The 27311-nt window shown below is 41.3% G+C and overlaps 3 protein-coding genes across 5 annotated transcripts; 2 read left to right on the top strand and 1 right to left on the bottom strand.

Annotated features, from left to right (window-relative positions):
* The first annotated feature begins 956 nt into the window (after window positions 1-956).
* wash1 (WAS protein family homolog 1) lies at window positions 957-9123 on the top strand. Of its 2 annotated transcripts, none has more exons than XM_080475611.1 (11): window positions 957-1096; window positions 1450-1590; window positions 3619-3730; window positions 3822-3968; window positions 6626-6762; window positions 6858-6993; window positions 7106-7301; window positions 7487-7639; window positions 7889-8047; window positions 8584-8655; window positions 8743-9123. In XM_080475611.1, exons 1-11 carry the CDS (start codon window positions 1089-1091, stop codon window positions 8880-8882), a joined length of 1401 nt encoding a protein of 466 aa, XP_080331737.1. In that variant the 5' UTR covers window positions 957-1088; the 3' UTR covers window positions 8883-9123. The 2 variants fall into 2 exon arrangements, with proteins under 2 accessions (XP_080331737.1, XP_080331738.1); XM_080475612.1 differs by having other exon boundaries at window positions 972-1096; window positions 1407-1590.
* Window positions 9124-9442: 319 nt separating this feature from the next.
* On the bottom strand, window positions 9443-19492 carry ddx11 (DEAD/H (Asp-Glu-Ala-Asp/His) box helicase 11). Its single transcript, XM_080475610.1, has 28 exons — window positions 19296-19492; window positions 19034-19196; window positions 18737-18946; window positions 18575-18661; window positions 18164-18300; window positions 18009-18066; window positions 17780-17887; window positions 16150-16237; window positions 15867-16069; window positions 15646-15720; window positions 15260-15337; window positions 15135-15181; window positions 14970-15049; window positions 14804-14845; window positions 14643-14710; window positions 14482-14520; window positions 14217-14355; window positions 13497-13622; window positions 13307-13419; window positions 13153-13225; window positions 12138-12241; window positions 11907-12056; window positions 10746-10814; window positions 10562-10662; window positions 10386-10470; window positions 10163-10238; window positions 9859-10013; window positions 9443-9760 (listed from the first exon to the last, which is right to left on the bottom strand). Exons 2-28 carry the CDS (start codon window positions 19160-19162, stop codon window positions 9728-9730), a joined length of 2673 nt encoding a protein of 890 aa, XP_080331736.1. The 5' UTR covers window positions 19163-19196; window positions 19296-19492; the 3' UTR covers window positions 9443-9727.
* A 284-nt stretch (window positions 19493-19776) lies between these two features.
* On the top strand, window positions 19777-26637 carry fkbp4 (FKBP prolyl isomerase 4). 2 transcript variants are annotated; one of them, XM_080475618.1, is made up of 11 exons: window positions 19777-20248; window positions 20650-20794; window positions 20882-21024; window positions 21156-21276; window positions 22276-22432; window positions 22715-22805; window positions 22899-22982; window positions 23786-23971; window positions 24109-24252; window positions 25138-25233; window positions 25362-26637. In XM_080475618.1, the coding sequence occupies exons 1-11, from the start codon at window positions 20150-20152 to the stop codon at window positions 25458-25460; spliced, it is 1365 nt and encodes a 454-aa protein (XP_080331744.1). In that variant the 5' UTR covers window positions 19777-20149; the 3' UTR covers window positions 25461-26637. The 2 variants fall into 2 exon arrangements, with proteins under 2 accessions (XP_080331744.1, XP_080331743.1); XM_080475617.1 differs by having other exon boundaries at window positions 25138-25239.
* Window positions 26638-27311: the final 674 nt, after the last annotated feature.

The raw sequence follows: 27311 nt of genomic DNA, 5'->3' as shown, positions 1-27311 counted from the left end.
TAGCAGTGGGAGATATTTATCCTGAAGTTCTGTTCGGAGCAGAGTCCTTGCTCTCAGTCGATTGACTTGTGTTTGTATCCTTTTGTAATCCCAAAAAGAAACCCTCCTGTGCATTGTCAAAACCCTGACACCTCATCTTTGGCTCTATCTCACAAAATTCCACAACAGTATGTTACCTTAGCGGACCACTCTCGACCAACAATGGACAAAGGCAGGACAAATCGCCAGCTCATCACAAGGCAAACATAATCACTCACAAGATAACATCAAATCAGTTTGAAATGCATGGGTTTTTTTTTTAACTGTGGAAGGACACCAGAGTACACAGGCACACAGGAAGACATGCAAACTCTGCACAGAAGGGTCTTGGTCTGTAATTAAATCCAGACTTTACTTGCTATGAAGTAAGAATGCTAACAACTGCCACCATGAGGTATAGTATTCACCCATCTATTTATCTATTCATCTTTTATCCTGCTTTATTCACTTCATGGCTGCGCCTGCAGTGGACTGGAGCCAGTCTACTATGGACGAATGAACCCCGCACTGGTCGCTTGTGCATCAAGGGGCAAACACAGAGAGAGACAGATACTCAGAGAAACTCATATTTACACCAATGAGCAATTTAGAGTCATCAGTTCGCCTCAAACCCATTTGTCAAGGGTGAATAGAAACTGAAGCTCAAGGAGAAACGTGCTCATGGAAGAGCGTGGAGTCAGCCTCTGACAAGAGTGCTTCACACTACATATTATTTTTTTGTTGTTCTTGTTTTTCATTGGATTTTATATACCCTTCTATTTTGTTGTTTTATCAAAGTTGCGCTCCACTTGCACTCAAAATTGAAATTCTATAGACTATTATTTGATCAAAATGATTTTCATCAAATACTCATGGGATGTACGTTCAAATAGAAGGTTGACATCTCCCACACGACCAGAAGGCATCATTGTATTTTCAAGCCGTGGTCACGTGACATGCAATGCGGAAGTACAAACTGTCGCGCTGCTAAACCGTAGCTGGGTGCTTTTCACACACATAGCGGCTTTTATTCCAATATATGACAACAACGTTAACGAGAGACAACACCTATGGTCAGGTAAGACGTACAATATGTCGCTTACTCCAGCTTTGCGTAGATCAGACGGTGTCGATTACAGCGTGATGGTGTTGTGTACATTTCAGCTCCGTCATGTGAGAGTCAGATGAGAAAGACGAGAGTGGGTTTGTGTGAGAAAGCTGCAGAGCACTCTAGGGCTGTGTATTTGAATTAAAGAAACATTAAGGCTCCACACGTTTCATCCGTCTCTGTTTGACGATGAAAGTTTGTGGTCGGATCGTTGGTTAAACACAGTGAAAACCTGCAGTGAGCTGGCAAGCTGAATATCTATCTGTGTGTGTGTTTGCAGCAGATGAGCTTCTTCTCTGAGTGATCGCTGGTGTGTTTTGCAGGATGACACAGAAACACTGTCTGGAGGGGCAGGTGTACTCTGTGCCTCTCATCCAGCCAGACCTCCGAAAAGAAGAGGCCATTCATCAGATAACAGATGCATTGCTGTACCTGGAGACCATTTCCACAGACATTTTCAGAAGGTAAGCATGGACAGACGCAAGCTACAAGTACAACAAAGTTTTCTCCCTTGAGGGCAAATCACACGCTCGAAGATTTGCTTGAGTTTGGCTCTGGTTCAGAAAATTGACCTCTTTAGACTCCATTAACTTTGAGTGGGTTGAGCATTCTGGTCAAAGCAAAAACGGTGAGTGAAAAAAAAAAAAAAGCCGTGGAATTGATTGTAGGTGGATGAAGCATAGCTGCTGTAACATTCATCTTCCTCTAATATTCATTTCTGCACTCTAGATTCTGTTCAGGGTTGCAGTGTGTTAAAGCCAAAGCACAGTTTGCTAAAAGTGAGAGTCAGTGAGCACCTGCATCTGCTCCCAAATCATTTGCAGGGAATGTTAGTTTTGAGTGAATAGTATTCTGACACCAGTTATTGTGTGTGTTCATTTATCACTGCTCAAAAAGTTCTGTGGGACTATGGGAAAAATCCCATCACCCCAGTTTCCAGTACTTATACCTCATTTCCAGTTGTTTTAGGTTCTCCAACCCCACACTTAGAATGGCATGATGAAAACTGGTATAATGTTCATGAAATCATAAAATTGCAGATCAAGCAGTATGGACACATCCAATAAAGCTGTTCTTTCATTAGCATTTTTTTTTTTTTTTTAGTACAAATCAAAATATCGCGCCGCATTAACCTTCACAAAAAAAAACTAACCTTATACACTCAACTCTGTTGCTAAACTGTATTTACAAAATAAAACTGAAGGAAAAAATGTCTTTGTCGACATTTCACAATGTGTACAGCTGTCATGAAAACAACATTTGGGGCCCTCAAACTGACCGCACTGACCTGCAGAAAACCAACCAAAAGGGGGTCACTACTCTGGAAACAGCACAGCATCCTGAGTGAATTGGTGGAGCAGGTTCAAGCTTTCAAATATCTTTGCACAGAGTTGGACACCCGCCTCTCTTTTATGAAGCGCAGACTCAGTATATGCAAACGCTCAACAGTACGTTTACCAGCTGAGAAAACTCGAGGATTTCCATGTCAGCAAGGATGTTTTAACACTGGTAACTAATCTGATTTATTCTCAGTTTCAATTATGCATCCGGGTTTAATATCTTCACCACCGAACATGAAGCAAAGGCTTCATAAGTCAGTCAACAAGTTAATGGTTTCACCTCAATCCCCTTTATCTGAAGTGTGCAGCCACTCGGTGAAGAGCAAAGCCAACTCGTTGACGGCCCCTCTCAGCTCCTTCATGACTTGTTCACATTACTGCGTTTTATCATCAGCAAGCTCTTCAAAGCGCCAGAATATTTACAACAACAACAAAATCACTATAACTACTCTAAACACCATGAGGCAGAAGGTTGAAACCTGTTGCTCTTTCTTTATTGTGTTTGTTTTTAAGTGTGATTTGAAGTGCGAGATAGTGTTACTAGTCAGTCTGTCAAAGAACAATTTTCACCATCTCGACGGCCAGTTGACGTCCGTGTTGATAAGTAGTAGAATAAGACATTTGAGGTGTGCTTCGGCTGGAGCACATAGTCAAAAAATGCTGGATAGCTAAACTATGTCACCCTCACATAGGTATGATTCTGAGAAAGTTCTACTTGGGGCAAATATGCAGGAAAGGACCAATAAAACATTGTGTTGTGTCACATTTTAGAGGCAATGAACTGCATCTGTCTAAGAACAAAAACAGATTTCCGTCAGCATAAAGAGTAAATAAATCACTCGCGTGGCGACATGACAGTGACACTGATAACAGATCACAGCCAATATAACCTTTGCAGCATGTGTGTGTGTTTGATTAGATTTCATAAACTGAAATAAACCTGTTAAACCGCCGTGCAACACTGTTATGTCATCTTTATTAATTGCTGTTCAGAATTGTGCAGTGCATTTTGAAATGCTTTTAAAGAAGTGAAACTAATTGGTGCTGACTCAGTTCACAGGCTCACCTGTGTAGAACTGTCCAATATCCAAGGTATTTTGTCTTCTGTGTGTGAAAGTGCATGTGCCTGATTTATGTCGGTGTCACTTTCAGGGTGTCTGAGAGTGTGGAGAAGAACCGCCACCAGCTGCAGGTCGTCAATGACCGGATCAGACTCGCTCAGGCCCGCGTCGACAAGATTAAAGGCAGCAAGAAGGCCACCAAGGTAGCGCCTTGCCTCAAATGATGTGTTTCAGCTCCACTACTACATATAAATAATATAAGATGCGAACGTCAGCATTTGTGTGTGCTTGTAGGTTTTCTCCTCCGCCAAGTACCCGGCCCCGGATCGACTTCAGGACTACTCCTCCATCTTTACGGGGGCTACAGACCCCGCCTCACAGTCCCACCCTCGGCACAGAATACAGAATAAAATTCGACCCTTTGATGAGAAGACATTGCAGGTGAGAGGATGTTCCAAAGGCTTAGAGTTATGCTTGATTTAGTTCATTTTATGTCCGTGTGGAGTCGGTAGCTGCAGGAAAAATATGGTTGGATGTCGGGTGGATGTTTTGTCGCAGTGTGATTTTTATTTTTTTATTTTTTTGTTTTTTTCTTCTCTCTTATTTAAAAAAAAAAAAGAGAGGAAAAACATTATTGCAGCTGAAGTTATTGTAATGGATCCCCACAGCAGAACAAAATGTGTGTTTACATTAATGTATGCGGGTCAGTATTGCTTAAAATGTACATAACAATACTTCCCAAATATCATATCATAACAATGGCAGACTGGTAAGGTCAAGAAAAAGCATTTAAGATAGTTTTAAAATTGATTGAAATAAAAGCAGGATTGAAAAAAAACTCTTTCAAAGGTAAGAATGAAAATTGATGGAGTGATGATAAATACATCAAAAATATATAATAGTTAAGAATAAAATATTACCAATAAATAAGTAAAAACATTCTTCACTGATTAACTGAATTAGTATTGCAAACAGAAATGTAAAGTGGAGGAATAAAATTTGTAAATACATCTTTTTCTTAAAACCTGTATATTCATCTCACACAGCGAGAAATGCAAGTGGAAAAAAAACAAAAAAAACCCAGGATGAAATACACTATTATCTTCCAGCCAAAATATCTGGATAAAGTTGTGGTGTGATGAGAGGAGAACATGGTAATGAACCTTTTTTATTAGTGTGCAGACTGTTTGGAAAAATCCCGGAACCACTATTTTCCAACACGTTGACATACGGGGCAGTGAGCAGCGTGATACCTTGATAATTTATTCCATACTCTCCAGCCCTTTTTGTTTGTGTTAATGTGAATCACCACCTGTTTCTGAGAGGCCGTATGCACCGTTTCCAACATCCACTATCCGTGCGTCGTCCATAATGATGAGGGTATTATCTGCCCTTGAAGGCAAAGCTCTCCATCGACGTCCAAATCATCACTTCTGGCGCTGATCTCTGAGTAACAACCGGAAGTAGGCTGTGTTTGCCTTTAGGGCCCGGTGAAGAGCCGGGATACTGTAACGAGGAGGAGCTTCAGGGGCTCGCCGTCGCATTGTAAAGGAGCCAATTGAGATACAGGGAGCATCTGAGCATCTGATGGCTCTCTGTGGACACATTATGTACGCGCTGACACAAATCACCTGCATATAAAACGATGACTGTAAATGTTAAATGTTTCATGGTTTCACCTCGAACTGCACCCAATTCACACACTTATTTTGAGAGATCTCCTTACCATAATCAATATCAGGCAAATATAGCATCACACTCCTTTACCCAAAACTGGAGAAACAGCCACCATATCTGAACCCAATTTGGTTGAATTTATCCCTCTGTAGTACGCTCCTTCCTTCAGTGAGTGCTCCTCGTGTATTTGTTATAAACTGCTCTGTGCAGACATATTTTATCTTTTTGCTCAAACAATTTTGGGCCTAGAAAAGGAGGAAGAGCAGCTAAATTTTATAAAGATTTATCTGTTAACCCACTTCTATCTGGTTGTAAAAAAAAGAAAGTAAATTACAGGATTTCAAACTCTGTGTAACTACTTAGAGGGCACTTGGTATGGAAACTGGAAAAAGGTATATTACGGTATGTAATTATAGTATAATAATTAAATCTGATGAAATTGATAAATATGTAATTATTGTGAAAAAAAAACCAAAGATGAGAAGATATAAACACAATTCTAAGATATTTGTATGCTGCCAAATCTATTAAAAAGGATCTGACCGATATCACACATTTTAAAACCAAGAGATTCCTGCATTTTTAATCTATTAAAGGTTTGCAATACTGAGTCCCACTGTCCTAAATTATATATGATATTATGATAAAACATGTGTTTAAAAAGTACCCAAAACAGGACTTACACACACCATTGTGGATTCTGTGACAACCATTCTGAAATATGGTCACTTATATGATAAAAGTTTAAAGACACATACTACACATACATTATGTATGATATCAGAAGCTGTACACGCGTCACTGGACAGTCAAGACAGTTTGCAAAATGTGTGATGGTGGTTTCTTCGTCCCCCTTAAGTGGCTTTTCATAGTTGTGTATTTGTGCCAGTCTCAGCTCCAGCTCGTGGATTATTTATAGCGAACGCCACCGTTTTCACCATCTCGGAGAAGTTTATGGAAACTAGCATTTATTTCCTGCTGCATGTGCTTGATCTTGCAAGGTTTTGTGTGTGTGTGTGTGTGTGTGTGTGTGTGTGTGTGTGTGTGTGTGTGTGTGTGTGTGTGTGTGTGTGTGTGTGTGTGTGTGTGTGTGTGTGTGTGTGTGTGTGTGTGTGTGTGTGTGTGTGTGTGTGTGTGTGTGTGTGTGTGTGTGTGTGTGTGTGTGTGTGTGCGCGCTTATATCCATGTGTATTTGTCATACTGGAATAGGATTTTTCCCTGGTGCAGAAATGCATTATTCACTATCCCACTGGAAGCAATGTCCCCGGCTATATAATACGGTATTGCAGTCACTGTGTGCATATGCATTTGTGTGCAATATCTCTTTGGCAGTATTTGTGATGTGTGTTATTCAGGATTTTGTTAACATTTTACATACAGCCCCCTTCCCTCACTATGTGCCTGGCTTCCCTCCTTTTCAGGAGAAGTTAATGTATTTCCCAGTGTGTGTGAGCAATAAGAAGAAGTCTGAGGATGAGACGGAGGAAGGACTGGGCGGTCTGCCACGTAACATCTCCTCTGTCAGCTCTCTGTTGCTCTTCAATACCACAGAGAATCTGTGAGTCAACACACCAGCGTGCAACCAGACCCAGATGTTCACTGCGAGCTGAGAATATGTTCGCTAATGTTGATATGTCTTTATTTTTTTTACAGATACAAGAAGTATGTGTTCCTCGATCCTTTGGCAGGAGCTGTGACAAAAACACACACGACACTAGAAACGGAAAAAGAAGATAAACCCTTTGATGCTCCTTTGTCTATTACAAAGAGAGAGCAACTGGAGAGACAGGTACTGTTCAACATAAAGCACATTACTGCACTGATAGATACACAGAATCTATTCAGTGGTGGCATTCGCACTTCAAATTGTTCTTTGAACTGCTCTTTTCTCTTTCCGATAGACAGCAGAGAGTTACTTCTACGTGCCAGATTTGGGCCAGGTGCCTGAGATAGATGTGCCATCCTACCTTCCTGACTTGCCAGGTATAGCAGACGACCTGTCCTACAGCGCCGACCTCGGACCTGGATTTGCCCCATCGGGGCCAACACAAAACATCCCTGATCTGCCCTCCTTCTCTGAGGACATCAATGCACCAGGTACTCATCCAGCATGCCTTTTATTTATTTTTTGAATCAGTTTTTTTTTTATTTTTTTATCATCTGTTTGTCTTTTCCTGCTGAGCTCATTGTGATGTCTGGTGTACGACAGATGGGAGAATAATAAACATGCACGCATGATTCTTACCAATGCAATTGTTACGGTTCTCATCTCCTTGTTTCAGAAACACAGCTCCAACCTAACGTGCCACCGCCGCCTCCACCTCCTCCACCCGAGCCTGCCCTCACTGCTGCTGCTCCTGCTGGAGCTCCTCCTCCGCCGCCGCCTCCTCCACCCCCTCCTCCTGCTGACAGCCCCACAGAAATCTCTCAATCAGGTGTGAATTTGCGAAGTAATATTCTAAATAATTTTGTTGTCTGTGTTTGATCACTTGTAATTAGGATTCCGTGTGATTCCGTTTTCTTTATGAGCCTTTTATATCTATATGAGGAGCGGATGTTCGTCTATGATTCACCAGAAACCGAACACTAGTTTTAGAGGTGCTTTTTGCTCACTTTCTTGCCACTGTACAATCGCTGAACGAACCCAAAGTGCAGGGACTGACTTTCCTCTCTCTGACCTTCAGGGCCCGTGTCTGGCGCTCCCAGCGAGGTGGTCCAGCCGTCAGACGGCCGCGCCACTCTGCTCGAGTCCATCCGCAACGCAGGAGGCATCGGAAAAGCCAAGTTGCGCAACGTCAAGGAGCGCAAGATGGAGAAGAAGAAACAAAAAGAGCAAGAGCAAGGTGTCGGATTGCGACTCCCCTTCCCCCATGTTTTATTAAAGCGACACAATCTAACATCAGCAATGACGCGAGAGCATGCAATCAAAGCAGACTAGTATCTAGTTGGCATTCAGCCATGAGTTTATACGTTATCACACTACATGTTGGGATGAGAGGGTTTGCGCTCCTCTCGCAGGCTTGTTATTACAGCCGTTGCCTTTGTAACCTTACTTTGAGGCCACCCTCATTAAAAGATTTACTTGGTCACAGTTGTATTTTAATTGTCCAGCCTGGTATTAGAGAGCATGTCTTTGCCCTCGTTTCTGGTTAGCAGACTGGGTCATGACCCAACATTTCCTTTTTGAAGAGAACTGCTTTAACGAACTTGATAAAAAAAAAAAAAGAAAAGAAAGAAAAGTCCTGTTGCAATTATGTGCTCCACTTTGAAGATGCAGCGCTGGGAAATGAATGAAACCAGTCAATGTTCCAATTACTCTTTACTATTTAAAAAAAACACTGATTGCAAGATTTAGTAACCTGCTTTTTTTGTTTTGTAGCAGTCGGAGTGGCTTCTAGTGGTGGAGACTTCATGTCTGATCTATTTAACAAACTCGCCATGCGAAGAAAAGGTGAGAAATCCCCTTTTACTTTCAGTCCACGCCTGATGAGTGACATCAAGAGGTACATGTTCATAATATTCCCTGTCCTTTTTCCAGGCATATCTGGGAAGGGTCCAGCAGGAGGGGAATCGGGCGACGCTCCCGCAGTCACTGGTGGCGCCTTTGCCAGGATGTCTGACGTCATCCCGCCTCTTCCTGCCCCTCAGGCAACAGACGACGACGACTGGGAAGCTTAACGTGATTGACAGTCGGCACTTATGGCACTGATAATAACAGCATTTGATAGGATTTTTCTAATTTTGTGTACAAAGAACTAAAAATACTATAAAAACAGACTGAAAATAGAACTTTTCATTGTAAAAAAGGATTTTTAGTTTTGCTCATAGATCCATTTAAAACTGATGTAGTTTACATGGAACAATGTACTGAGTTAATCTCATTAAACATTTTAATAAAATGAATGATTGAAAAACTGAATGTCATCACAACCTGGTTAAACACATCAACAAGCAAGCTTTGAATAGCATTAACATTAACATTGAGTACCTTAAATATTTAAAACTTGGATGTTGAATCAGTCACATGTGCCTACCCTGCGCCTGATGCCGCTGCTGTAGCTCTTTCAGGATCGCATTAAAAAATAAATGAACTTTTTTTTTTTCTTTCTCAGGCATCCGAGTGATAAAAATAGAAGTGATGAAAAATATAAAGTAAGAAATTCCCTTTATCTTTTCTCTTCAACGTGCTACCAAATGCTTCTTAGGTAACTGGGACTAAATAAATGAACAATACAGAGAACGTTGGAAAAAGTGTGGAAACAAAATCCCATTCCTGTTTAATGGTTGCTCATATAGCTCCCACAATGAAGCCAGAAGTTCGATTGCAAACATTGCTGCCACAAAGGCTATGAACATTTACCTTTTATATTATCACAGGTATTTATTTATTTTTATTATTAGAACCCATTCTAGGCGTGCTGTTGCATTTCAACTCTGCTCATATTCCTCTAGAAACATGGTAAACTTTCAAATCTCATGTTGGACGCTTTAAAAGATGTTTGCGGAGTCCTTTCGGGGAGAGGTTACACTTTGTTCAGCTTCTTCTCCAGGAAAAACTAGAAAACAAGAATATACAGATCCATTAGTAATGCATTTGTGACTATGGGTTTTAGTCGAGTTGCGGAGTGTATGGCAAGTACATAATTGTTCTTACTTTCCGCAATGCCGCAAAAGCAGGACCAAAAGTTTTGCACGTGCTCGTGCGATCTTTGATCCATGCGGGAAGCTTGGAGAGCGTCGCGGATCGAGAGTAACGTTTGTCGCACAGCACGATGGAGGAGTAGTCACCACGATGGCGGATAGCTCTTCCTTTGGAAAGAAAATGTATTTATAGGAACAACGTCTTGACGATTTGTAAAAATTGTATTATATGCAGACGAATGACAAACTATTTGAATTAATGAATATATGATCACTTGGAAAAACCACTACTGTGTCTGCGGCATCATTACTATTACCTATAGACTGATTGACAGCCTTCATGCAGAGGTTTTCTATCAGTGCTTGTCCAGGGCTCCTCCCTTGACTGTGAGGCTGCATTAAATAAAAAAAAATGGAAGAAAATAAAAAGTATTAGGGTATTAGGCAGTCAGCTTTATTTGAGCATTCCTCTTCCATTTTCAGTATTTTGCTTGCTATGTTTATAGAATGACAGCAAAGACCACCAGGGAAGAGTCTGACCAGGTGTTTGTCCAGATAAGACATCTTCTCCTGCAACTCCGGGGATTTGATGTTTGGATACGGCATCCCCACCATCACGACGCACCTATTGACAAGCACAAAGTGCACCCAGTCACGTGGTATCGCAGGCTTTCTGCGGCTGCTGGCTACTTGAGTGTTTTTAGAGACGTTCGCACCTGCCCAGCTCGTCGGAGAAATTGATTCCCTCGCTCATCTTCCCTCCAACCACCGAGAACAACAATGCTCCTGTGAGTCCGCTGCTGTCCAGCGCACACCTCTTAAAAATGAATGAGGAAACAATCAGCACCTGGCAATGAGGAGAAAACCTGATATATATATATGACATACTGCCAGTTTTACCTGAATGCAACGGGAAAAGTCACCCAGCAGCTGCTCCACCTGGTTGGCTTTCTTTGGCTCCTGGAAGATCTGGGAAAGATTGATCCCTTTATTGTCAGGAGATTTGAGTTGTGTGGTTTACAATTTAAGAAGGCTTGTGACACACACAAGTAAGATGAGCAGATTTTATGCAAACTAGAAACCGAAGGCGATTGCAGAGAGATGATGAAATGAAAGTTAGCTGCATTGACGTCAAATCCAAGCTGAAGGCTGCAAACACTGTGCAGCCTGAGATTCCCTGAAAATCACAGTGAAAGACTATTTTAACGTCGCACTTTTCTACAACAAAAGTCAGGTTGTTCATGGCAGGTATCGGAAAATTGTATTAACTGCATATTTCCTAAATATACTTACTTGTAAATTCCTTGCATTAAAACAAAGGAAAGCTAACCCACATTTAGTAAGGTATTGTGCCTTCACACGAGATGGAACTAGAGTAGGTTTTTGAGAGCCCTGATCCCGGCACAGTGTCGGGAACTGCTGCTTTTAAAGCAGGGATGTCCAATCTTGGGCCTGCAAGGGCCACTGTACTGCGTGTTTTAGATATTTACATGCCCTAAAACTGAAACTGACAGATGCATTTTTATGTAGGGCCCCAAAAAACTGACCACCTCCACTTGACCCATTATTACCACCCTGAAGCATAGACATTCCACAAAGGAGACATGTGTACTCCGAGATAGTGATTATTATTGATCATTTTGACAGCCACACAGTACAAGGCAGTAGCATTAGAACAGGCAGCTGAACCAATTCTCTTTATCTTCCTTAAATACCGTATGGGGATAACATTAAGAATAACAGCCGTTTCTCATCAAACACAAGAAGGAAAATACTTCTTTGTAAATATGTAATTTTAGGTTTTGTATATTTTTTATTCTAAATGTTGTACTATTTTCAAAGAATCAGTTCATGATTCCATAAGAATTAAAATACCACTAGAGCTGGCCAACGTACTACTGGTGGTACATGTACCACAGTTTGAGAACCAAAACTAAGAAAATGAATCCAAGACCACAATTGGGTGACGATGTCTTTCTCAATCAGGCCTCCTTTGACTTCACTCACAAAAATGGATTCACATTTTGTCAGCTCATTTCAGAATGTATGTGTCTCACATACCTTCTTCTTATTAGCCAGTCGAGTGAGGCAGCCGCTGGCCTCCCAGTGTGAGATGATCCGTCTCGAATATTCGTATGACGGAAAGAAACACACGACGCCGCCAGGGACCACATTACACACGTTGGACAGAATGCGCCCCGTCTCATCCATCTGCGAGCAGGGAAAACATTTGTCCTCTTAAGTGTCCTGTCAATTCACAGCAAGAACATCTGCAAGTTTGACCGCTGTTACCATGCGTGGAGAATCTCTGTTTTGGAAAGTGAAATCCAGCTCCTGACCAGATGGGCCGCTACACAAGACGAGCGGAAGAATGTTCTCGGGAGGAATCACATGGCCTGCAGAGTGTAACCAGGCAAAATGACACTAAAATAATACAGTCGGGTCGGTGTTTTTATAGAGTCAAACAAAACGATCTTTATGCAATACTTGTGCAGTATGTACCACCCGTTTGGTTTTTCAACATGAAACATGAAAAACCGAAACGAGCCGCAGTGTAACGCGAAGAGAGTGACGTCAGTTAACTTGTTGTTAGTTGGACATTGAATGGTGATCACGGCTCACATTGACATGCTGGCTCGCTGTTCTGTGCCCGAGCTAAAACAAGAACCCAACCAAAACTTGGACTCTGACGTTTACGGCTGTTAAACTCTGTATTTACCTACTGAAGTTCACTAAAGTTCATGAACGGACAACCCTTGTTGTGTGAAGTACACGATGAAGGAGTTAAACTCATCCAAAAGGCCAAAGCACAACTAATATATATATATATATATATATACACACACAACTGAACAAGAAGTGATTAAAAAAAGTATCAGCACAAACTGCTTAAAGAAATTTAAATAAGTCTGCACTCTCCATCAGTCCGCTGCAGCAAAGGCTGATGACTCACTTAAAGAAAAGACTATTGGCTTTTCAAGTCTAATGTACATGCTTTGATTTTTAATGTGCTGCACGGATGCAATCGACTGATGCATTTAAAATTGCCCGGGGAACCATAAGAAGAAACATATAGTCATTAATAATGTTTGTGGACGACTGAGCATGTTTTAAATTGATCCCCCCAAAAGGTCTAAGTTCAAGAATTATTTTTGTATATAATCAAAGTGTCTTTGCATTATTGCATTAATACTAAAAGCCTCAACGCAAATACTCTGTATTCATACAGAAATTCTGATTATGACATCAGACGGACTGCATAATAAAAACAGAAGAAGCTGCAGAAGATATAAAATGGGCCACTCACCACAGGAAAACTCCATGATGCGCTCCTCTCGCACTCCAGCAGAAAACAGCAGCTCCTGTTTGAAGTCTGAAACCTACATGCAACAAACGTCAGTCCATTGAAACCTCACACGGCGACAGAGGAGTTGTTTTTCGGTGACTCCGAGGTAACTCACAGGCTGCATGGTTCCTCCTGCAATGATGACCGCTCTGCACTCCTTCAACACCTGGGAGAAGTGGACTGCTGGATTCAGCAGGAGGAACTTCACACTGCTCTCTGATAAGGTGCCTGAGCAGGAGACAAGTCAAGTCATTTACACTGCAAAACTTGAGTCTTTTATTTTTGGTCTTCTTTTGAAGTCCCACCTTGTTTTTGAACCACTACTCGGCCATCTGTATTGCTGTTGGTGAGAGCCATGAGGAAGCCCTCTACCTGCATCATAGGAGAGGCAGACAGCACTTTTTCTGCCTCTGCAGACCCCTGCTGGTCGGCTGTGGGAACAGCACACAAGGGAGACGTACACACAGGTGAGTATCACTGAAATGTGAATTGTTTTGTTACTTGTTTCTACACTCGTAGAATATGAACTAAAATGTTTGATTTTAATTGTCATGAACATGGCCTCCGGTTTGAAAATGTAGAAATAATCTTGATTGTCAGAAAATTCTAAGATTCTGTATTTTTCCATTTTCATGACTTACAAGATTAAATTAGAAAAAGTATAACAAGAAAATATAGTTAATATTTTAGTTCATGTAAAATATGTCTTAAATACAAAAGGTTTCATAGTTTGACTGTATTTATTTGAACAATTAACTTTCTTTTTGTATTCTATTTTCTAAATAGCACCAAATCAGTGTAAAATTAAAGAATTTCTATTGCAGAATGTTTCGCAGTTGTGGGGCTCAGCTGGATGCCGAATAATAGACATTTAAAGTATAAATTAACACAAAAACAAAACACACTCCATGTCCTATACATGTCGAATCCTCACTATATTGTTTTGTATTGTTGATTGAAATGGATGAACTGAATTTGGTTTGCGTTGTAACGTGAAGGGCATTTTATAGGCTTTGATATCCGACCTGGTGCCGAGCTCGGACCGCTCTGTAGCGTCTGAAGAAAGCGATTTAAGCCCTCTGTGCGTCGGTTCTCTTTGTTGGAGCTGGCCTGTGTGTGCAGAGCAACACCTGAGCCGGAGTACTTTTCCACAAAGCCACTCAGCTGCAGAAAAGAAAACACAGACATGGAATTTTACAGTGACCCACTCTCAGAAATATACTGTTTATATTTTCTACTAATTTCTACTAATCAGTGTCTATACATCATACGATGTATAGACACACCTACCTTCCTACTGATCATGCTCTTCTCAAAGTATCTGTATAACTAAAATGGAAAACAAACAAACAAAAACATCGCGGTATAAAAATCTGTAGTTTGCCGTGCAACTACCACATACATGATACGTGATTTTTTTTTCTTCTTTTAAATATCACTCCACAAAGTACCTTAAACAAGTTGATATTGTCAATCTGAGCCTTGAAGAGAAAGTTGTTGATGGTAAACATCTCTGTTCCTGAAAGACAAAGAAGAACGACGAGTTGATGTAATTTGCTCGTGTAATATTATTATTATTATTATTATTATGACATATTCATCATGCACACACCTGCTTGTGTTGTCTGGTTCTGTGGATTCTGCCCCACCTTACCTGCAAGACAAAACACAATGTCAGAAATACGATAACAGTTAATCATATCGTCCACCCATGACCTGGTTCACTCTGCTGTACATTGTTATCAGCTACAAATTAGAAAGTAATTGTCAGCGCTCACCTCCCAGAACCCGAACAAGCCCTTCAATCACAAACAGAATCTGTTTGATGTACATCAAGTTCTTTGCCTTTAGTCTGCTCCTGGTGGTGAACACATGTACTTATCAACACTAAAATAGGGAAGGCGATATTTCAGTTATGGTCAATCGCTCCCCAAGGGACTCACTTGTAGCGGTCAGCATACTGGGTCAGCTGCGACTGGGCACGGCAAAGCTGCAGGACATTCTTGCTTTTATATTATCGTAGCAAAAACAACAGTCAAAACCGTGTAAATAAAAATAAATCTTTTACCTGTGATCCATTGAGCTCTGCACTGTGGATGTTGGAGAGAGTGTCACTGAGATTGTGAGCTTCATCTATGATCACCACCTGTAAGAATAGTTCAGTTGAGCAACTTTTTGGATCCCAAAAGGGCAATTCATGAGCAACTTTCCAACATACGTACACACAAAAGCACAACTGTTCAAAAAATCTTCTCGTGTCACATGATATAATGATATTCACTGTGACGTTTGATCACAGTGGTTACTTATTCAAAACTTGTATATTTCCCTGTGCCATTATTCAAGGATAATGTAGAATAATAGTAATACCCAAGTATACGTAAAGGTTACAATGGATTAATATTGTGCATCATTTTTCTTCTATTTATCTATATTTCAATCTGTAGATTGTACCTGTCCCTTTAGTTGGACTCCCGTAGCTCTTCTTGTAGCCTCATGAAGCAACATCTGATAGGGCAACACCACCAACTACAACAAAAACACAAACTACAGATTTACAACTGAATCTGTTTAAAGAGAGGAATGACTCAATCAGAAATCCTGTAAGGAAATAGTCTTTTTTTTGTATTTTTGTGAAAGAAAACAGTCGCGTAGCACTATGAGGATGGGTTTACCTGTGCAGGAGGAATTGCAAGGCGCGTGGAGTAATAAGGGCACGAATGTATTTCCTTGCCGAGTTTCAGCAGCTGCTCGATGTCGTGGACGGTCCCGAGGACCTCGTCCCTCATCTGCTGCAGAGCTGAAGCTTTATTATGGGGACACACGCTCTTTGGTGGGCCTCGCTTTCGTTTGCTGCCCTCTTCCTGTTGTTGCTTCTCTACAAAATGAGAGAATTGGTAAAGCTGCTGGCACGAGAGCCCAGCTTCGGACAGGAGCCTTAGGAGAAATCACTCTCACCATGTTTGTTTTTCTGCATCTCCATGCAGCGGTCGTTAATGCGCTGAATGTTTCCCAGGCGCCGCACCTCGTCATTGATGCACAGATTCTGCCAAGTATGGAAATTTATTATAACAGGACAAACACGGGCCAAATGTAATGAATAATAATTGTGTTTTATAGAAGAACCATGCCAAAAATGTCTCAGAGGTGAGAAATGCAGGAGGGTCCACTTTATGTACTGTATCTGAACAAACTGTATTTCATCAATATAATTAGCGTCTGTTGACATGAAATAACATTTTTCTTTTGTGATTATCCTGATGAAAAACAAGATTGATTATACAAACCCTGGGAACATTTTTGTCTTTGGTTCTATCAAATAGTTCACTTTTTTGAGTGAAAACAGACTTTCTCGGTGCCTGTGCTGCAACTGTCTTTACAGAGTCCAATTCAGACTTTAGTGAAGTGTTGATTGAATTGCCTGTGGAAATCTAATTTCTTATTTTATAGACGTTACAAGCACTATGAGTGCTCAAGATTATAGTATATACAACAATATCTTGCAAAGTTGAATAAATCCGACAAAATCACACATATTTTTCAGTTACTCGTTAAAATGTTTAGCCTTCCCTCAAACATTGCCTATAAAATATAAATTATTAGTATCTCACCACACAATTTGTTGCAATTTACTGGATTTATGAGTGCACATTTAAAAATAAATTGTATCATTTGAGGTAACGTGTGTATAGTGCTGATGTTCGAGCTCTTTCTCATAGCTGAGAGTAAATAAATATATCACTCAGGTGCACTAGCTGGGAATAGGAGATGCTTTGCTCGTGCAAAAGAGCCAAACACTATGGTCTATAAACTTTTATAAGAATCACTATAAAAACAACCCTGATCCCAATAACAATGTTCATTCTAGTATTTCATTAAATTAACCATTTTCAGTTTGGAAAGGAATATAAAGATATGCACACGTTACAAAACATGGTCAACTATACAGATTATACTGCATTCTTCATATATTACCTTGTGATATTTACCGGGAATGTGTATTTGGAAACAAAATATTTCGTTTCGCCTTGGGCAATGAATCTGCTTTTGTTATACGGGAACTGTTTTATGTCGGAGTAAAATCGACTTTTGATTATTTTTGAGAGATAAAAGATGGACTGTCAAGCAACTGAAGAAGTCCGTCGGTATTCTCACCTTTGCATAACAAAAAATTGCTCACCAATGCCAAGAGAAAAAACTAAACAAAAAAACAACATGTCTCCTAAAAGATTAATGGATTGATGACAATGGTACAGGAAAAACATATTGCCTCTGCTATTATGCCTCGGAGGGAAGTTGTTAGTATATTAGACTATAAAAGTCTTTTAGGTAATCTGATTGTTTTGAAGTTACTCCGTTTGCTTTAAACTTGTAACATTGCAGTTTACATTAGGCGTATGTCATGTGACCATCTTCTTTTTTTTTTTTATTATGGCTTTGTTTCAAACAAACTCATGTAAGCTGGTCTCTGCCAATGTGCTTGACACTGAAATAAATCACAAACTCTGTTCCTACCACATTTTCTCTAAAAACAAGGTCCCCAAATCGACAGTGAACACTCTTAGTGGTTGTTTTTGTGTGTACTTACTTGCCGTGAGCCCAAAGTGACCACACTGATGTCCTTACTGAAGGGGCTCTTTTGAACCTCGTGCACAAACTGGGCGAGCTGGGAGTGAGTGCGACTGCAGTAGTAAATCTAGAAACAGCAATAATATAGATACAATCTCACAACGTGTCCCCATGTTATGTTTTATAGGATTATGAGATAGACAGACAGACAGACAGACACACACACACACACACACACACACACACACCTTAGTTGCATGCTCTTCAACAAGTTCATCATCTTCATCATCCTCAGCTCCTAAGAATCTGGGCACAAGAGGAAAGACAAACAGCTATCACTCTCTTTCCATTTGAGATTTTAACTGTGATGACAAATTTTTATACTTTTAATTTCCCATCTCACCTGCTTTTACTCTTTGATTCATCATCACTCTCGTATTCTGCGACAACGATCTCCTCGTCTTCTTCATCTCCTGCAGCCCCACCATGATCACTTTTACTGAGATGAAGCAACTTGAATGCCTCATCCTCCTCACAGCTCTACAGAAGCAAACAGTTGGAAGAAATATGTGAGACCTTTGGGTTTTCCCAGTTTTCTGCACTGATTAGCCTTTAAATATGATATAGTCTAGAAGTATAGACGACCATAATGCGGTTATCTCATGTCTGTATTGAGCATATCCATTAAAACATGTACATCGCCATTGGAATAAGTGAACCCCAAAGCTGATGGCTCAAAAAGAATGGTAACTGCAGTCAGGAGCATAACCAGATGGGGTGACTTGTTTAGCTGCTATTGTGAAAGAGAGCTTACCTTTCTTTTCAAAGCATACTTTAGCTGAACATTGTTTCTGATCATTTCTAACCGTTCTTCCCTCTTCTGCCTTTTCTGTTCTTCTTCCTAAAAGAAACACATTCATCTGTAATCAAATGCTCGGCGGTGTGCGTCTTAGATTTGCAAGCAGACGCTCTTAACCTTCAGCTTGGACACCAGATCCCGATCAGCTTTCTTTTGAACAAAGTCGGTGATCCAGTCTGGCTCTGTTGAGGAGCTGGTTGACGGGGCGGCAGATGTGGAGAGAGCTGCTTCACCTTCCTGCAGCAGGACAGCCCTCTCCTGTCTCTTTTTCTCCTCGTGATCTGTGAGCCAGCTCAGTGCTCCACATATCAGACTCAGGGACTTGCCCTAAGATGAACAGACAAACTGACAGTCAGCCAAACAGCCATCAACAGAGTTTCACAACTTCTGCTCTGCTTTTCCTCTCATGCATACCGTTCCAGTGGGACTTTCAAAGATGCCAACCTTTCCCTGATCGAGTGCATTGTAGAGGGTCTGCATAAACTCCTCCTGGATCTTATAGGGCTGGTAGGGAAATGGAAACTGGGACCTGCCATTCTCCATCTCTCGAAGACGTAATGAAAGCTTTAGAACAAGTCTATATATTCAAACAAGATCAGGAAATGTCACATTTCCATACTGACAATGACAACTAAGCTGTTCTTGTACTGCATGGCTTCCTCTTTAGCATACATACCGATATTTGACTGGAAGTCTGCAACCTTCAGACTCCTTCAACGGTCAGTTTAAGTCTCGTGACGAAAAACCGTGATAATTCTTCTGCTAACCTGGATCATCACTCGCTCATCTGCTATGAATTCACCGCCGTTATCAACAAAATGCGTTTTTCGGTGCGTGTTATTCAACTCGTAGCTGTTCGACGTTCGCGCCAACAAACGGAAGTGGTCACGTAATCTGACCAATGGGGAGCGAGCGACAGCGAGAAGCGCTTCATTTTAACAGTGTCGAGAAACGCGCATTCGGGGCAATCTACCTGTACCATATCATAAAATGTATTTTCCTTATCATCAATAAACATTATCAGAAGTCATCAGATAAAATTAGATTGATAATACAAATTATGGTATACCAGTCATTTGATCCGCAGTTTCTTTTCTTTTTTTACTTGCACCGCCTTCCCGGGCGACGCTTGTGAATAAACTCGAACCCACACCAACGAGGGCTCATCCCCCTAGAACCTCCTAGACTGTCTGGAAAGTTCTCTGCCCTTCTTTAAGCGCTTGTCGGGTGGCAGGCTGCATGACAACGTGGACTTGGAAGCGCCGAAAGCCGTACACTCCACTCCGAGACGCCCGTGGCCGGTGCACACGGACAGCGCAGACAAGAGTCCCCGTGCAAGTTGAACTCAAAGCAGACGAAGTTAGACTCCGGCGGGGAGCTTTATTCGAGCGCCGGCTAGCTGTAGCTGCAGCGGACATTAGTTTGGGCTGAAGCCTCGCTCCCTGCACTCGGCGTGGGTTGAGGAGGAGTTAGCTTTAGCCGCTGCTGCTGCTGCTGCGGGTCAGAGTGGGGGAGAGGGCGATCTGCTAGATGACGATGACTGCAGAGGAGCAGGCCAGTGACGAACAACACGCCATCCCGATGGAAGGGGAGGACATCACACAAAAGAAAGATGGGGGTGTTTTGAAGGTAAGGGGCAGGGTCCCTTCCACTTTACAGTCCTGCTCGTAGGGCGCTTGTTTACGCAGCGGGCTAGGCTAACAGTAGCTGCGGAGAGCTCGGCTCAAACATGCCAGAAAAACAATAAAAACACCCGAAGAGAGCCCGCTGCAGGTTCGACAGTGAGGTTTTATTATAGTGTGTTGTGAATGACACGCATGGTTAGTCACTGGGTGAACTAGAGAGAACTGAAAACCATTACTTCTGCTAATGTGTGGCTTAAGCAGACAGAGAAATGAATGAGCTCACAGTCATTCACAATGAATAATTTGGCAGCTTCGTCGCTTATGATGCAAAATAATGCAAGGCAGGTTTTGATTTTGTTTGTGTCTTCGAGCATAAACTGGAATTTCTGTCTTTCTTTCTTTCAGCTGGTGAAGAGGGAGGGTACGGGCACAGAGCTGCCTATGATCGGAGACAAAGTTTTTGTCCATTATGTGGGGACTCTTCTGGATGGCACTCAGTTTGACTCGAGTCGAGACCGAGAAGAAAAGTTTTCCTTCGAGTTGGGCAAAGGTTGGTTTCATATCTAACTGACCCGTGAACATTTACCCACCATGTGTGCGAGGCTGAGGCGTTTTAATCAGGCCTCTTTGTTTTCAGGGCAAGTGATAAAGGCATGGGACACTGGTGTGGCTACCATGAAAGTTGGAGAGTTGTGCCAGCTCATCTGTAAGCCGGAGTATGCCTATGGATCTGCAGGCAGCCCACCCAAAATACCCCCTGATGCCACACTCGTTTTTGAGGTAGAAACGAAACGTTGTTTTTTTACACTTTGAACTGCATGATAATCCAATTGGTGAACTACGAAATGTGTGTTTTAATAATGGGAAAAGTTTGGGTTTGGGTGTTGACTTGCGCATCTCCTCTCCTGTAGGTGGAACTGTTTGATTTCCATGGCGAGGACATTTCCGATGAGCAAAATGGAGGAATTATCCGACGCATCATCACCAGAGGGCAAGGATATTCCAAGCCTAATGAGGGAGCGGCTGTTGAAGGTAACAAATGGCATCGGATCTTGCTTAGATGTCTGAGACATATAAAGAAAAAAAAACCCATCATGTTCAATGTTGCACTGCATGGATGTACTCGAGTACACACTCATTGAGACAATACACACCACATACAGTGAGTGACGCCTAACCCTCTGAATCAGCCAACTAAATCCAGCTGGTCATTCCTTATGAGGTTATAGTGTTATTAGTGTGACGCACTAGTTTCTCAATAAATTCTATTATATCTTATCTTGGCTTCTCCATTGGAATCATAAAAAGTACCTCCTCAACCCTGCGTTTAAATGAGGGGTGTCTCACCGACTTCCACTGCAGCAGAATCAGTCTCCATGCCATCAACACTAAAAAAGTGATGGCGCTGAAGTTGTATATTCTTCCGGGGGTTGTTGTTCCAAAAATGCCAATGACCGCATCAGGAAGTACCGTGACAGCATGTCCAAAAGCCGCTGACACAGCTGGTTTTTTTGAGATGTACAGGTAAACTCTCAGAAGCAGCTCTGATTAAAGTGTAAATCACCTCTGACCCAAGTAACGCACAACTGCATGCTTCTCAAGCTAGGATAAATGGTTTTTTAGATTTTTGGGGCTACTGCAATACTCAGAAGGCGCCGATAAAAAAATTGGTTCTTGCAAGGGAGGAGTCAACCAGGATTTGTGTTGCAATTGGTCAGTCGTGACAATATTTGACAGTGAAGGATTAATGCCAGGAGGCGAGCTCACCCTCTGTTAACCAAACCATCAAGACAATTTCATTTTGACTCACAGTCCGAGTCTGAATTCGGTATTTTATTTTTTTCTCACTTGCACTGATAAATAAATCATATTTGCTGTGAAAAATACAGCAGTTGGTTTTCATTGATACTTGAACTGTGTAGACATCTTCACAGTGAGAGAAAATGTCTGCATATGAGTTCAGCTACCACAACTCTCATGGCTTCTGCACGTTGGTGATTTAAAGTAATAATACTTCTGCACTTCTCTCAGTCACTTTGGAGGGGACATGCGACGGACGTGTGTTCGACGAGAGAGAACTGAAATTTGAGATTGGAGATGGGGAGAGTCTTGGTTTGCCTGTTGGAGTGGAGAAAGCTATCATGGCTATGGAGCAAGGAGAGGAGGCGCTCTTCACCATGAAACCTAAGTAAGATCACATTCTGTGTGTGTGTGTGTCAGAACTAGTTTTTAAGTGTTTCAGACGATTCTCAAGCAAAAACTTCCACATTGTCTACTGTTTTTATTTTCTTTGTGTGTGAATGAAAACTGAATTTAGCCTTCAGAGTTTGCGTCAAAAGATTTAACATTACAAAAACTAAAACAGACATATAAATGCTGTATTCTTCTCAAGTGTGCAATACTTGAATTGTGTTCTAAAGTGCAACAGGAGTTTGATACGTTTGCACTGAATTGTGTTTGTCTTTTGTAGATATGGCTTTGGGAATGCAGGAAATGCACATTTTAACATTCCTGAAGGTGCAACACTGCAGTATAAGATCAATCTGTTGGCTTTTGAGAAGGCAAGTCCATTTTAATGCCGTCTGACATACACAACTTAATTCTTGTTAGCCTTTTGAAATGGTCATTTGTTTTTATTTCCTCCTTCTATTCAGGCAAAGGAGTCATGGGAAATGAACACGGCAGAAAAAATTGAGCAGAGCAGCATTGTCAAAGAGAAAGGAACGCAGTATTTTAAGGTGTGTTTTTCAGAAGAATAAATGTTAATTCGGCGTCAGTTGAACAGCACCCATTACAACACAATTACCCCAGGTATTAGTAGGATAAAAACCAGTCAGTCCCACGAGTAGGTACGAAGACAAAACAATATATATATTTGAATGTGAAGCAGCCTCCAGCAGAACTGGACTTGAAGGCGACGGCCATCTGCCTTTGACTACTTGCCGTTGGAGTAGAGAACGAAATGAGCAAGATGGAAAATGATAAACAGCGAAATATTGACCATTCAAGAGTCGGAATGGAAACGGGCTCCACAGATCAGGAAGTTTAAGCTTCACAGCCTGGAGATACTCGTAGGAAAGTACATCAAGGAAAGCTGAGGGGGATGACAGACTCACAATAGTAACCATGTCCAAGGAAGGAGAAATGCCCAGTGCATTGAATGGGGTCTCCAGGTGTTTTCAATCTATCCCAGCTCAGCTCAGAAATGATCCAGAGTGGCCCGAGCCTGCCTGAACAATAAGCTCTATCAAACAGGAATGCTTTTTTTTTTTTTTTACCAGATCCTTAAAAGAGTGATGGCGCTCGCCTCTTCAGAAGTAATACCTGACACTTCGAAGTTATACTTTGTAAATCTGCTGTTGGGAAGCTCCCATTAAACCAGGACACCTGAGTAAAGTGTTATGGTGCGACCGCAGCTACCGCCAGCTCTGTTACTTATGTTGGAGTTTGATCATTGAAAGAAAACCTCAGTTGTGGCTCATAATTTCAAGATAAACAGTCTTTGTCACGTTTTATAATGAGGCGATTTTCTCTGCTTCAGGAGGGAAAATACAAACAAGCGTCTGTGCAGTACAAAAGGATTGTGTCGTGGCTGGAGCATGAATCTGGATTGTCAGCAGAAGATGAAAAGAAAACAAAAATGTTGCAGCTGGCTGCACATCTGAACTTGGCCATGTGCTTCCTCAAACTGCAGGAGCCAAACCAAGCCCTGGAAAACTGTGATAAGGTATCCAGCATCTATCTCTCGTTTGCAACAGTTAGACAATTGTGTGTTGAGCAGATTTTCTAATCTTAAATGCTCGTTTTGTCTGTTTTCAAAAACGACCTCACCAGTGTCTGATTGGATTCTTTTCACGATTGCAGGCTCTGGAGATGGATCCAGCCAATGAGAAGGCTCTCTTCCGTAGGGGAGAGGCACTGTTTGGTATGAAGGAGTTTCACAAAGCGAGAGACGATTTCCAACAAGTTACTCAGCTGTATCCTAGCAACAAGGCTGCCAAGAGTCAGGTACAACACCTGCAGTTTTCAATCTGGGTCTTTTTTTTTTTTTCTTTCCGTATTTAAATGGGAATTTCCTTTTATTAGATTTGTTACTGAACCAGAAAAAGATTCATCAAGATAAGTTTAGATTTGTGTTCCAGAATTAGTAAAAAGGTCTGGCTATGAAACATGACAGTCACTTTGAGACGTAATGTCTGGAAGTCATGGTGTGATTTGCTGGTTGTATTTGAGGGATTTCACCCCTCCTCTGGTCTACGTGTCCCTTTTAGATTCACAAGTAGTACATTTTGGAATTGGAGGTGTTTCCCTTTAACTTAACATGTGAATAAAGCCTTCACTGTTGCACTCACCTTCTCTGTTCATGCGATGCACTTTCTGTGCTGTGTTGAAATCCTCAGGGGGAATGGAGCTGAAAATGATTGAATAAGTAGACGACAAAGAGACACTCTAGATATTTTAAGCATACTTACGAAATCTAAAGCTCAACTCCTGGTGCCTCAATTTGAATGTGTTTCGCTTTCTCTTTGTCACCAGTGTTGTGTTTGACACTTTAAGTCCTCATTTCCATGTCTATTTAAATGTTTAGTGAGAATAACTTAAATTTAAAGTTTTCCACGGAGTTCATATATTTATCTATCTGACTCTGGACTAAACGATGCCTCATCTTTCTTGAACCTCATTGCACGTCACTTAGAATATGTCTTCCTGAGTTGGTATATCAGCTAAGTGGCAGTTGATCATTACCATGCTATTCATATAGACACTTCTTTTAAAACTACAGTTGCCATCAATATTGGTAAATTGCTCCAAAGGTTTCGTTTTTTTCTGTGCTCTGTACCTTCTTGTCATGACTAAAATTGTGGCCTGTTGACATCTTTTCTATTTCACCAGGTGGTCCTCTGTCAGAAACGCATTAGGGAACAGCACGAGAAGGACAAACGCATCTACGCCAACATGTTTCAGAAATTTGCTGAGAGGGACTCCAAGGTAAAGGTTTGTCTTTCTCTACAGCTGCCACCAGGGGGCGTGATAAGCATGTTGTTTTGTTGTTGTTTAGTTTTTTGTCGGAGTGGAAAAGGTTCTGACTTGTGTTGTTTTCCCCTCTCTGTTAACAGAAAGAAGCAGACAAAGTGAAGAGTGACGTGAAGGCGAACGATGACGAGATGGAGATTGAAAATGGAGAAAAAGAAAATGCGAGTGACGCAAAGGCGTAGATGTGGATGAGGCGACTGTAACTCGACTTCTCTGTTCAGATTTTTTAAACCATCGGCCGTCTGTGTTTAAAGATGTGGTTGTGTCTCTGAAACGTGCGTATGTGTGAGGGAGGGAGCACTGACCTTGGGCATGTCTTTGCTGGCTTTCTTTGTGGTTAGGGCTTTTTTTTTTTTTTTTTTTTTTTGCTGTGGCAGCTAGCTCAGTGGGTGTGTCTTTCCCAGCTGATGGCACTGCGGGATATGGATTTAATGGATAAATGGTGTGCCGCAACCCTGCACCCCTGAACCTTTTCAGCCCACAGCTTTTGAACTGTGCATGTGTTCTCACAGTGACTAATGGGTAAGAAAGAAAAAAAAATCCCAAGTGTTATATGCGCAGTCTCAAACCCCTCACCCGTCAAGGGCTACACTATTTTCCTTGCACTATCTTCTGTCCCACAACCCTCGCCATATTTTTGCTATCCATCCAAACCCTCTTCATGGGCCTACTGATCAATTCCTGAAGTTGTGATGACTGTGTGCATAGAGCTGATGTGTTTTTGAATGTTGGTGCCTGTGTCCCAGAGTATGTATGTAGCAGCAATGTGGATAGGTGGAGTAACAAAATGTAAGCCTGGAGTAGCTGTCTGATTTTGAGCTTCTCTCTCAAGCTAAAGAAACTCCATTTAACAACCCCCTCCCCCCCATAGGGTACAGGACTGTTCACTTTTACTGTGGAAATATTGACTTTGTATCTTTTCTTCTTTTTTTTTTCCCCTTGAGTGGTGCTTGTGATTTCTGTATTTTCCTCAAAATGATGAATCCAACCAATTTCTTAACTGGAATATTTGCGTTTTGAAGCAGCTACAGTAGAAAGGACCTTAAGCGTCTTCTCCTGGACCTACACAAGTAATAGTTAAGTCTTAGTCTTAATCTACTGTAACAAAAAAGAAAAAAAGACTGTGTGAACAAGTGTGCTTTTACGGCTCAACAGATTCAGGTTGTACAACTAGAGAAATATATGAGCCTCGTCCACTTTAGTCAGCAGTGTGAGGGCAGGAGTCGAACTAGAGGCCTAAATTAAAACACAGCTGCAGGTTGTGTGTTGAGTTCTTTTTTGTTTGGGGGTGGGGGGGGGTAAACGTCACTGCTTGGTGTGTCCTGACAGAAGGCTATAATAAACAGTAGCTACAACACGATTGTGTGTGGGTCTTATTCTTAAGTTGTACATCTATTACTTCGAGTGACCAGATTGTTCACTGCATGATTAGGTGGCTGCCACGGGCAAAATAAGTTCAGCTTTATTTACACACTCCACTTAGTCGCTTCATATTTTGTAGAAACCAAAGCAAAGAGGTAATAGTCATCTATTTCAGTGATTTATTTAAGTTATTTTATTTTACAAATAGCCTAGAGATGTCACCATAAAAAAAACACGGGTAGGCAATATATTTTAACAAAGGATCCAAAACAACGCTGGCGCTCCAAGCCATCTGTTCTACTCAGTATATATATATATATATAAAATCCATTACTTGCTTGACTGATGGATGAACACATTACTCACCAATACTTCTGATGATTAGATCATTTTAACCAGAGTGAGATTTGCAGAGGAATGTATTACAAACAGAAAAATTAGATAACATTTATTGGGTAAAAAAAGCCTTTTCAAAATATCAGTTTGGTTCATCAAATATCATAAAGAAAATAGAACAGATTAGGTTTTAAGGAAAGTGTACCAAAATAGATAACCATAGAAATCTGCTATTGCCAGGAAGTCACAGGCTTCTTTTTTATAAACTTCTAAGACTGCAGCTCTGTTGCAGGTGCCACTTGGCGTGGGCACCCATCATTTTCCACAGTTAATCA

Source organism: Lipophrys pholis (genome assembly GCF_963383615.2).
Source record: "Lipophrys pholis genome assembly, chromosome: 11".
NCBI classification, from domain to species: Eukaryota; Metazoa; Chordata; class Actinopteri; order Blenniiformes; family Blenniidae; genus Lipophrys; species Lipophrys pholis.
The sequence above is the reverse complement of the archived record's forward strand: the minus strand, read 5'-3'. Positions and strand labels throughout refer to the sequence as shown.